General features: G+C 36.7%; 1 protein-coding gene across 1 annotated transcript; it reads right to left on the bottom strand.

Moving 5' to 3' along the window:
* Positions 1-1619: 1619 nt before the first annotated feature.
* Positions 1620-12131, bottom strand: LOC131307879 (secretory carrier-associated membrane protein 4). The gene is made up of 12 exons (XM_058334604.1): positions 11940-12131; positions 7593-7706; positions 7445-7507; positions 6421-6454; positions 6188-6310; positions 5519-5581; positions 5319-5412; positions 4872-4917; positions 4717-4784; positions 3643-3691; positions 3002-3067; positions 1620-1999 (listed from the first exon to the last, which is right to left on the bottom strand). Exons 1-12 carry the CDS (start codon positions 11994-11996, stop codon positions 1967-1969), a joined length of 810 nt encoding a protein of 269 aa, XP_058190587.1. The 5' UTR covers positions 11997-12131; the 3' UTR covers positions 1620-1966.
* Positions 12132-12793: the final 662 nt, after the last annotated feature.

Genomic DNA, 12793 nt, shown 5'->3' with positions numbered 1-12793 from the left:
CCCACAACATCAAATTTACACTCTATTTTCCATTTGTGTTTTTGGAACAGCCTCAGTGAAGATTTACCACTTTATTTGTGGTTTTGTTGGTTGCTAGATTATACTAATGATAAGGAAATAGCTTCCCTCTGGAGATAGAAAAAGTGAACCAGTACACAAGAGTGTGTAATCTTGTCTTTCTTTTGACTGAGGAATGTGGATTGTCCCATGGAAGAGTATGTATAGATTGAAATTCAAATTTGCCCCTCTTTACCTACAACTTTTTCCCAAGCAAGTTATAGATATATACATACATATAGACACACCAAATCTATATCACTTCAAGCCTTAATTAATAGCCTGAGAAAGAAAGAAAAATCCAGTAAAATTGGATTGTTTAATAATAGGGTAAATTTCACTGACCTCCCTTGAGGTTTCTGACAATTACGAGTAATAATAAGTAAATAAGTACAAGTGAAAAGTATCATATCCGAAATGAATGGGCCGCAAAGTCTCTCTTCATCATTTGTCATGGAATTCATATATCACATATATCAGTATTTGGGTGACTCGGTCTTGATCTCTCTAAAGGTTTAGGAATAAAACAATGGTAATGACTAATGAGGAAGTAAACCTAATTTGGGTTACTTATTCTTGATTGATTGAAGAATGTGAATTCCATAATGTTTAAACTGAGAGTTCATGAAATTGTGTGGAAGCTCATCCTGTTTTGGGGTTTTTCCTTTTCTGCCCGAGGCTCAAACCGACGCGATGTTTAGTTCATTCAATGAAATTGCAATCGGAACCGTTGATTGGCTAAATGGGAGAGATCTCAAGCAGAGGCACGCACTGCTCAGGAGAAGATCTCATGATGTCCTCTAACATGAAAGGATCCAGACGCCTTTCGTTTCCATTACCAACATACTTCTCAGCACATTTTCTTTTATGGTACTTCCTCAACACTAGTATTTCCCAGAAGGCAATAGAAGATGATCGATGGAAAGAAACTACTTTTCTTAACCAAACCCATATAAATCTCATAGCCAAACATTTCCATGGCTTCATTTTTTGTTTGATAGCTCAGGTGTCCGGACTAGCTTACGCGCACCTGAACTAATCCTGGAGAACCAATTCTATCACCCACTTGCAGGGGTCCTAATTAAAAACATTTCCATAGCTATAACCTTTATCCCGTAAATTCGGGATTAAATTTTAGACTAGAAGAACTGTAGACAAGCATATTAGGCTGCAACCAGCATGAAGCCCATTAATGTAAGAGGGATGGTTGAGGACAAAAATATACAACTGTTTACTTCTCCAAGGAAAGAGTAGATAGGTCCTATAACCGATTTCTTCAAAGCAGAACTTAAAACAAAAAGATCCAACAAATGGTAATCCTCAATAAGCCTTGTCAAAGTGAACGATTTTTCAAATTCGTAGATTTTCCAAGGAAAATTCACACCAACATGCTAACCGCGTGTCCAAACTCAGCATTTTGTTTAATCCGCGGCTAACCCTTCCTGGTATATTATGCTGGCAGTTATATGGATGGAAGGACCATCATTTACAACCAATCAGAAATATGAGTAAGGTGCCCAAAGACATGTTTTGAAGATCAGACATTCACAAATACGAGGGAATAAAGTAACAAAATTCTTATATCAAGGAATCCATTAATGCCGTGATCAATTGCGGCCAATAATATTTTGTACCAATGGTGTGTTGAAAGAAAGCAACAAAACTAGTAAGCATGAAGCGAACCTAACAAATGAGAACACACAAGGTCCTTCAATGGTTGAACAAAAAAATATTCTTCGAATGTAACATGAAAAAAGAACAATATATATACCACGTCAATCACTCTCTCAAAGGCAATCAACTACCTCAGTGATGAAAGGATGACAATGGAGGATGGAAGGAATATGCTGAAGAGCTCAACAAATGGTAACACCAAACATCTGAATGGAACACTACCCAGGTTCACGCATCACTTGTTACCACGGAAGTACATGTAAACTTTCTGCAAAACAGAACAAGAGAGAGTTTAAGTAATCAACTATACAAACCAATAACTCAAACGTGGAAACATATCACACCAACTTATTTCTGTACACACCAATGATTTTACCTTCATGGTTAGATAAACTTTACGTAATATTTTTTCCTGTTTAATGAACTTCGAATTAATAGAGGAAAAGGATTTATGTAGACGACCCCAAGTGATTGGGACATAAGGCTCGGTTTGGTTTGGTTTAATGAACTTCGAATTAATAAGCATATTCTTAAACTAATTTTTGGTAGCCGAAGAGAGAATGAATCCACTGTATGCATCACGAGTCATGACGTTGGGGTGGTGGCTAGGGTTTGCAGCGACCATAGTCAACGAGGGCTATGGTGGCATGGATCGTGACGGCATCGACGAGGGTGGTGGATAAAGCTTAGGATTTGGCTCTCACACCATGGTGTTTGAGAGAAAAGAACAGTGTTTAGTGTGTTAATTAACCTAACACACATATTATTGATATATATAGTGTATGAGAACAAGATACAAAATGACTAAGGGGGTGTTTCGGTTTCTTGGAAAAAGAACTTTTAGAAAAAGAAGGTAATTTTAAGCTCCAAAATCATGTGTTTCCGCAAATAATTTTCCTACCAATATAGATCTTGTTTGATAGATCTCATTAAGATCTTTTAAACGGTGCAAAAAAAAATTGAAAAAATAATTTTCATTTTCATTATATTTGACTTTGAAATTACCTTCGTTTGAAAAAAAAAAATACTTTTTTTGAAAGTGGAAGACAACCTAAGACTAAGTTACCCTCACTCACTAATACACAAATATCCCCTAATAGGTACCATAAGATATTGTTGTCAGAAAGACTAGGGCAGTCCTATCTATGAATTCTTGGAATTCTTAGATGATTCATTACTATCACAATGGAGGAAAATTAAATAAATCACAATGTGCACATAGCTAAGAGTTTTACAACTGAAAGGATATTTCAAGTTTTCTGTAGCTAACCTGAAGAACCCACAAGCTTAAAAGTGACTCCAAGCAAAACAGGGCAAATCCGACCAAGTAGAAAATCTGCAAGAAAACAAAGTTACATTAGTTGTACCTGTATCCATACAATAAATACCAGAAGTCGTAGCAAGAAAAGCAAAAAGAAAAACACGTATGACCTTAATTCCTTACATCGTTTAAGGCATTCTAAGCACAATAATACATGAAATCAAGTCATGTTGGCTTAGATGTTGTCCAGCATTACAAAAGGTTGCATGAATAGACAGACGTGTTAGAAAGGGGGCAACAAGAGGTAGCCATTCAAAAGGGGGGAAAATGGCTTCTACAACAGATCCAAAACAAACCGAGCCTTAAGTTCTAATCAATTGAGATTGGCTACATGAATCCATTGTCTCCATTGAGTACTGTCGAGGGTTTTGTATTCCGTGATATCCAAGAAACCTAGGTCTCCTCAAACTACCACCTCCAAAGTCAATTTGGATACACTCCTACACTTAGTGCTACCATCTGCCATAACCATATCACTCCGAAAAAGATCCAAGTGCAAGAAAATAATAAGTTGCATGAGCATGAGCACATACATCATAACTGTATTAAAAAGAAAAAGCGAATGTTATCAGGCTCATAATATAACTTACCCCCACCAAAATATGGTCAGAGAAGGCATTAATTGCAGCAAGAATTCCCCTGAGATTGGAAAAGGAGAGAGCAATGGATTACTTAAAAATATCAAAGGACACGAGTAAGCAACAAAATCTCATATTCTTGATACAAGTAATTATTAAAGCTGCAGAATGAGTATAATACTGAAGAATTAATCCCAAAAGCATTCCCGTTTGTATTTCCAACCAACAAAATTTTATTCTAGTTTTTTGTTCACCAAGACTAAAAAATTTGTAAAGCAAGATAAATTCAGTGTCTAAATCGATGCACTGGGTTGGCTACAGAGCTCAATCACCGACAGTCTCTGAACATTAAAGTACTATGACGCCTTCTTGAAGAACCCAAAATGACTGAAGAATCAAGAGTTCAGGACTAGGAGCAGTTTATGGCATACGCCTACAACCTGAATCTTAAAGAGTATGGGGCTATGGGCCCTTACCCCTTAACCCATCAACATTGGTAGGAACTAAGGAACCATAAGTACAGAATAACCAGAAGGCATATGTAAAAGGTCCAAAGCACTCTTAATTTGGTAAAAAGCAGAAAAGGTTTCATAGTAGAAATCTTTTGTATTGGGTAAGTTTTGACAAAGTTACAAACTATCATGATAAAACTGACGACTAACACCTTTAAAGAATCAGAAAAATTGAGATTATTAGATCTTGTTCAGCTACACCTACAATTCAGTTCCTGACGAGCGACGAAGAAAAAACACAGTATGAAATAAACCAAGAGTCGAACAAGGATGTTTCCCTTTCTCTTTTAGAAAGGAATTTCAAATACAGTGACCATAAAATTGCTGTCTCATCTGTCATGTTATTTGTTAATTAAACAATGATACACCACAAGACATTAAAGACACGTGTAGAACTGCCTAGAGTTCTGATGATGAACTTGAAAAACTAAGCAGGAAACATTCCCAGCTAAATTGCAACAAAAATATCACAATGAATCAACATGAATGCTTAAACTGAAAAATAAAATGCTATCAGATCACCTCCTAAGAAATTAGTTCCTTAAACTCAAAAACTTAAGTCAATAGAACTTACGTCAATGACTGCCCGTGGAAGACGATAGGAGGAGCAATAGCCGCAAATATGCAAAAAATAATGTGAAGCTGCAAATTCCAGTTATGTCAAACACAAAGAAACAAAAGTCAAACTCCAAGAAGCGGTAAACTATCACAGTCCATGACCAGACTCACCATGTAGAACATGAAAAACCAGCCAAACTTTAGTGCACTGTCCGTCCTGCAGTGTGGAAACAGAGTCACATTCTACATCTATCAGCACTCTGTCCAGAACTTTTGTGTTGTATCAAAATATAAAAACCTTTCAACAAGTTAATCATCATGTAGCTATCCATAAGCTCCCATATTGATACACCATAATACCATATGATATTTTATAAATGCTATAAGTTTCAATACTTAGAACTGCATCCATTGGAGCCCCTTCCAGTTTGAGGGGTTACGGGCAGGGGGCACCTGCCAGTCTACCACTTTTTAGCATGGATGAATTTCAATCGTAAAGAAAGCCGCCCACAGCCCCCTTTACAAATAAAGAACAAAGTACATATGAATTTGGAACCTCCAGAAGTGGCATAGGTGAAGTCAGAGAATGAAAAACCAAAAGAAGGCACAGTTGAATACCTCATTGCACGATAAAGTGGCCTATACCATAGAACATATGATAAGGGGCATCCGAGTAGAGCATAGATCGTTGCCAGGAAAAAGATTTTTACACCTGGAGATAGTGAAACCATTTCATAACTCAAAAGCTCTATATTGTATCATGTCAATATTTTTTAGATGCTTAAACTCTATACGAAATCAAACATTAAAAACCTTACCTCCACCTCTTATCCAACATACTGTCACAGCAACAACATTAAATACAAGGCAAAGAACTATACCTGCAATGGCAATTTGTGAAAAGGGAGAAAATTAATTCATGGAAGGGGCAAGAATGGAACAAGACGAATTTATATATATTATATAATACTACAGAAGTCTTTTTACCAAAGCTTATCATCCAAATTTGAATGATCCAGCCTCAGAGCTGACATACCAAAATGAAGTAACGGAAAGAACAAAATAGGAAAAAAAATAATCCAGAATGAAGACATAATCTACTAAACAAACTGACAATATAGAGTTCAATAATCTGCGTGTTTATTGTGGTAGCTGATGCAAAAGGCAGAAAACATTTATGCTGCAAAGGATTTCCAGGGAAGCGTGGATTGCACAACTCTTCATAATAACCAACAAACAGAATGCTAATATATAACAAAAAATGCAGAATGAAGAAGGCATTTAAGTTAGCAAAGATCAAGGATTTCCAGGATACAAATTCTGTATTGGACAAGACATGTACAATAACTAACAGGATGCTAATGTGCTGAAAATTTTGCCATTGTCAATCACTCCCAATGTGGAATTATCTCAGATTAATTTAAATTGGGAAGAAACTTAGTCCAAGTGACAAATGCACCAATCTAAAGAGCTCAATGATCCCATACCTAACCAACTTGCAAAAGCCGAATACTGCAACCTCTGAACATGTACAGGGATTTCATTGGCTATGTCATGATGAATGATTGGAAAAAATGGAGGCCAGTTCTTATCATCTACGGGGACACCAGCTGAAATGCAATGTAGGAAGACTCAAATTAGCAAAAACCACCATCCAGGAAAGCAAACAAAACTACTCTCAAAGATATGAACATCACTTGGACTTAATCTCATGGCTTACCACTGGCAACAGCATCTTCCCTGCGCTTAATTTCCTGGAAAAAATAACACGCATGACACATCAGTTCTACTTCTACCTAGGACAAGTATATATATTCTTAAAAGCTATCTTACATGAACTCATGTGTTGGGTTCAGGTACACAATAAGTGTCAAATTTATCTAATTTCCATCTCAAGGATACGGAAACAGAAAACATATACTCTATATATTTCTTATTCTGTGCAGTTAAATGCTGTTTACAATGTGTCATAGATATTCCATGCATAATGTGAGTTTTATGACGTTTAACCATAAACTTGAATCATGATCTGGGCTACAAAATAAAGGTGAATGTTTACAACTAAAAGTGTAGGCCCTGTCCCCTGCATCATCAGATGAGGGACACGCTTACCTCAAACTCTCACTCGAGTGTCCTAGGCTATGTTACATGGAACGCGAATCGTATCGGTATGAGGAACGGGAACAGGAATGGGGTACGCCACATGCTTAAATTGTGGTACGCTAGGGGTAGGCTTCCATGGATGACAAAACTAAGAACCAACTCTTCCAAGCAAAAGACATCTAGAGAAACTAAGTATTATTTGTCAAATTATATTCATACAAAAAACAGTTCTAGGAGCATAATGAAATTTTAACATTTTCTCTCACTGAAATTCCAAATTCCCTTGATCTTTACCATAGTAAGCTAGCAATTTGGGGAAAAATTGTGGGATCGCTTTGGATCGCTGAACGGTAGTGTACCATGTTTTGGAAAGTTCATAACCAAAGTAATTTGCTAGGGTAATAGCGTTCTCTGGTAACATAGGTCCTATGCGGTGCATTGTAACATTTAGAGATGACATGTACTACAGCGTAAATGCGTGACCAAGATATATGGAAACATCTCAATGAGTCATCATCATTTTGTAAAGTAGTCGGATTGCTATTCTTAAGGACATGAGACAATTTGCAATCCAAAAAAGAAAGACAAAGCTATAAGTTACATTGGCAACATATGCTTAATAGAAGGACTGAAGAACTAACTCGTTCCCTCCTTTTCAGATCTGCTTCCCAAGTAGCAAGATCCTTCTCCTTTTTCTTACCATCCTGCCATTTCACACCACATGTTATGCAACTCAGTGCTCACAATACAATCACAGGAAAATTTATGATATACTCTAACATTTCATACATTCATTGTATCCAATGGTATATCAACATTTGCATCATGTTTTTGGCCAAAACCCAGAGTTTGAGCAACCATCTGGGGAATGCGTGACTTTGATCCAGGAGCAGCACTGCCATTCTGCAATGACAGTTGGGATGGCATGATAATCCAATTAAATGAATACAACATGCAAAAAAAAAGATGTTAAATCCAAATTGCACGATTCAACCATGAATTCCAAAAAAAAAAAAAAAAAGATTAAAAAGCAAAATGTACTTCTATGAAGCAGCTTAGGCAATGATACATCAACTAGTTACTTACAGAGAGAACAAATAACAAGTTTTCGACCGTTAAATTAATTTAAACTCCACTAAGGACTGGCCCAGGGCCAATCACAAGTTCATGTAATTATGCATGTATCTGCAGTTCTACACCTAAAAGCAAAAGTTACTCAACTATGCACACAAACCAGTTTTGACAACGATTTTTACATTACTATTACAGTGAAATTTTTAAAGTGTGATTCAGATTTGGTGATTAAAACATTCTGCAATGGGTAGATAATCATGAGGTGAACTATGGTTTCCTTCAAAGCTTTCACAAATAACAATGTATATGTGGGCCCATATTGAGCCCTAGCAACCCAAAACCACAATGAAAGCTCTACTTCCTTGGGGTACCAATATTCCATTTTCTTCCCCAGGGGAAAAACCCAAAACCATTTCAAATTCAGAACCTCTGTTCAAGTCCTCATAAAGCTTCACAATTACAACACCATGCCATTTCTCTATAACGAATCAGTAAAAAACCTTTAGTAGATCAAAACTTTCAGTGCCTATTTTTCAGAAAACCACAACTTCAAAATACAAGCAGACTTTTCATTCCATAAATCTAGAACCTTTCTTCTGTCTCTTAAATCCAGAATCTACAAATGCTTTTACAATAACCTGAAAATGTAAAGCAGGGATGTTCAGCTAGATAAAGGAGACTATCCAACAGTACAACATCTGTCTTGTTACAGTTACAGACAACCCTCTTAAATGCTGTTATTGTTAGGGCCCACATTTCTACATTATCCCTAAAGCTATTCTCCCTCTTACCAAACATGATTACATCAAAAGTTGCCAATAAGTTGTATTCCAGTTGATAACTACAATATATGAAAAAATAGCAATGCAAAGATCATGAGCTTCATCTAAGCAAAGTCATCCTTTCCCATGTCCCCATTGTGGTTTGGCACCCGAGAGGAAGCATCTTATAAACAGCACCCGGGCTTCCAACTCTTTCAACGTAGGGAACCAAACATATATGCTCGTTTATAGAAGCATATATCGTGTTATCAGTAGTTTGTCTTTGACAAATGGCCATTTGTTTTTTCATAAAGTCATAGACTTCTAGATAAAAAAAATCTAAGATATGTTAGCGTTAATTCGTAGTTATCATCAACTTTGGTCCAACTGTTGTTGAGCAGCCAAATTCTAATTTCATTTGGGTCCCCAAAGCATGATTTTGTACCCGTAGATAACCTAACAACCTGTAGCATGCCATCGACTTAATTACAGGAATCAACAAAAGAATGCTTTCTTCACATTAAATCCCTCACCAGCAGTGAGCTCCCAGCCTCCCACAGCTGCTCCAGACTTCTTCATTAGGTTGTAGCCATTCCGCATATAAAGCACTAGTTTATTCCATTTTAGTGGGACTAGCTAGATTCAAGCAAGCACTCCAGCCAAAGGACACCTTTCATGTCTCAAGATCTCTTTTTCCTGTTTCTCTTTTCTTGACCCAAAAACATGTCATTCCATGGGTCATAAAAACTGGAACCTATAAGTAGTGCGAAGGACACCAACGAATCTTGCCCTAGCTCCTTCTCATAGCACCAGGTTGTTGTTGCCTGCTTCTCCCTATGGAGCATTAGATATATGTAGTACAAAACCATTGCTGGAATTTAGATCTTACTTATATAACTATATTTGTTAAGAAGGATTTTTCCAAATGGTCTCTAATTTTAAATGGAAAATTGTGCTGAATGCTCCATCTCTATATCAATCTTGGATCTTTCAGTCAATCTCATCTCCACATGGGCCAAACTCCCACACTAATCTTCTGGCTTTCTTCCTCTCTGGTTCTAGGTATCTAGGAGCATGACAAGCGATTATAACGTCTGGCATAGAAACAATAGTGGCAGCAAAATGATTGCTCCAGAGGGTCATGGTGAAAGTGGTATTATATGATTTTAATCTAATCTGAGACTCGAAAGGTGGTGACCCGGATGGTTCAATTATAAGAGATTTGATGATCACGATTCCCCAGAGTTACTTCTCGCCAAAGGTTCTACAGTTGCTACTTCTTCACAAATTAAGATTGTAATTTACAACAGAAAGAATAGCTTCCTATTGTTAGGAGTCTGATCCACAAAGGTTCACCCCATGTGCGCGTGGGCCCAATGCGTTGGGGAGTATCCACACAGTTCACACCACATCACTTGGGCCCAATGAACATTGAAGGACCCAAGTATACTTAAAAGCTTAAGCTTTGTAAGTGGTGAGCCACCCAATAGTATATTAAGGTCCAACCCTATTCTATTTATGTGATGTGGGACTCAAATCCTTCACATATGTTCCAACACCTATATGATCGATCCTAAATTGCCCATCTATGCACGATTGACATGATATTATCGAACCAGCTCACTTACAACTATCACCATGCCCCGTTTCAGATTCCCTTTTCGGAAGCTATCTAACAAACCTTAAATAATGTTGCATTCACCATCGAGGGTTGTCCTCAAAATCTTTTCAGTTTTCTTGCAATTATAATTCTAATGACACATTTCCGAGAACATCAGATAGATTGATAGAACATAACTTGACAACACATCTGAACCAAAATGGTCTCATTTACAGTTCCATATAACTAGATGGCGCTAATTATTTGTTGCTTTATATAGGAATTCTCCATGTGCTCTCAGCGCAGCTTTTTTACAACCGTAAACAATTATTTGCTTAGTGAGGAGTTTCTAATTAAGTTTTTAATTCTTATATAATTTTTCCCAACGGTTAATTCATGCCACAATAAGATAGTTGAAATTTCCTTGGTTTTTTGTGGAGCAATCATGGAAATCATTTTTGTAACACCACTTAACAAAATTGTTCATAACAAAAGGTGTTCTCCCTTGGTATATTAGAATAGATAATTCCGGTATTAGAATTTCACACAACCTTATTTCCAGTGGTTGCACCAACAAAGATCCAAAAAATCGAACTGAACCCAAAATAAAAAATAAAAAATAAAAGCTGTTAAAAGAAAAAAGAAGCCAAAATCAACATAACAACAAAACACACGACATCATTGATACTTGATCATACCCATTAGATTTCCGACAAATCATAAATATATCATCACACTTGCACATAAACTTACAAAAAATTAACGTTGTATCGGTAGTATTTGCATGTTATGAGTTTTTGCCTTGACTTTATGAATATTCATGTAAATGGAACGGACTTACAAATATTTTGAATTTTTACACATCACACCATAAAGCCATGGGAACCTGCTTGGGCACAACATGGGGTGATGTACCCTTTGTGGGGCCTATCCCAGGCACAATTCATAATTTGCACCGTTCATATGGACCTATGGTATAGCCCATGAGTAGATCATCCATGCAAATGATTATATCAGTCAAAAACGGGTACTAAAGACATTTATCTTTAGAAAGTAAACATCAATTCTCATAAACATAATTTTCATTCCGTAAAAACAAATATGATACGATTATGTGGTGACCGGAGTCGAAATAACCTGGATTTCATGCGATACTCATTGGGTCATACAAAATGAACGGTTTGGGTCATGGAATGAGCACGGCACGGGCATAACACCCTATGTCGTGCCTTGGGACATAACACGTACCCAAATCCCCTCCCTTTATCGTACGGTTGGGAATAAAAAATATCCCACCCGTACCCAACTTTATGCCGCAAAGCATACCCGATTTTATGCAGATATTGAAGAATTTTTCTTCATCCACTTATAAGGTGGGTGAATGTTATTGCACTCAGAATTCATTCAGTCAATCTCATTCATAAGTCATAACCATTTTTACCACCACAGTCAGAAGCTACTATTTTCAGATCTAGACCCATGTCTAACCGAAAATAACCTCAAAATACCCATCGACCCACCCAAATCAAGATACACCTGTCCATGTAAGAAAAACCGAACCAAACGCGGTAATCAAAAACGGATCAACAAAAATGAGATTAAAATGCAAAAATGTGGCTAGATCTGCGACGTGTGTGGTAGATACACGGTGCGGTTATGAATGTGGAAAAAGTTAGCGAAGTGAGAGGGCAGGGCTGTTACCGAAAATGGATTGACTTGTTCTTCGTCAAAGGGGTTGGGATCGTTGCGGCTATTCATGGTGTCGGTGGCACGGCAATTTTGCAGAAAAACCTTCCGCAGAGAGTGGTTTTGAAATAGAAAGTATAGAGGGAGAGAGAAAGAAAGTCGAGTTTTTTGAACTGGGGAAGAGAGAGAGAGAGTTGAGTAAAGAAAGCACTATACTCACTTTGCTTGTGTGTAACGCGGGATGGTTAAATGAGATAATCTTATCCCCGGCTCCGCACAATCTCAATCGTTCATTTTGATAATTAATGATTGAAATCTGTTTTTCAATTTTGAACAATAAGGTCAAAGTTGGTTTTCAATCCAAATCGTACAAAACACTTTTGTAAACGCACGATTGAGTATCGTAAACTTTATTTACTGGCTGCTTGATAAAGATGTTTTTCTCTTGTTAGATTTGTGTTCATTGCATGGTTAATCACTTTGGTTGGAAGGTTTGTTTATCAAACAATTGATTAGGGTTCGATTTTTTGAATCATGTCGTAAGAAATAATTCTTTTGCAAATTTTTCAATTCTGGTGTGGATGGACTACCTTTGATTGAATCAGAATCATAGAGTGAGTTAGTCGAGAAATGCGTAAACTGACCCGAACATTCCTGATTGTTGTAGATTGGTATTCCGCGTTCCATCTGCTTAAAAAATAAGCAGTTTATTTTACATTTTCAAACTCAAAAATAATGTAAATAAAAAATAATTTTGTATTTTTTTTGCACCGTTCAAAAAATCTCAATGAGATCTATCAAACAAAATTCATATTACAAAAAAAATTATTTGCGTAAATATATTATTTTTTAGTTTAAAATTACCAAAA

This window comes from Rhododendron vialii, chromosome 11a (assembly GCF_030253575.1).
Source record: "Rhododendron vialii isolate Sample 1 chromosome 11a, ASM3025357v1".
Classification (NCBI taxonomy): Eukaryota; Viridiplantae; Streptophyta; class Magnoliopsida; order Ericales; family Ericaceae; genus Rhododendron; species Rhododendron vialii.
The sequence above is the reverse complement of the archived record's forward strand: the minus strand, read 5'-3'. Positions and strand labels throughout refer to the sequence as shown.

Bases quoted from the DNA above. Each gene is read 5' to 3' on its own strand.
- LOC131307879 (XM_058334604.1), bottom strand. From the start codon at position 11,996: ATGAATAGCCGCAACGATCCCAACCCCTTTGACGAAGAACAAGTCAAT. The intron at 7,508-7,592 runs GTATGAAATGTT...GTGAAATGGCAG, and splicing joins TACCATTGGATACAATGAAT to GATGGTAAGAAAAAGGAGAA. The intron at 3,692-4,716 runs GTAAGTTCTATT...TTCCAATCTCAG, and splicing joins TTCCACGGGCAGTCATTGAC to GGGAATTCTTGCTGCAATTA.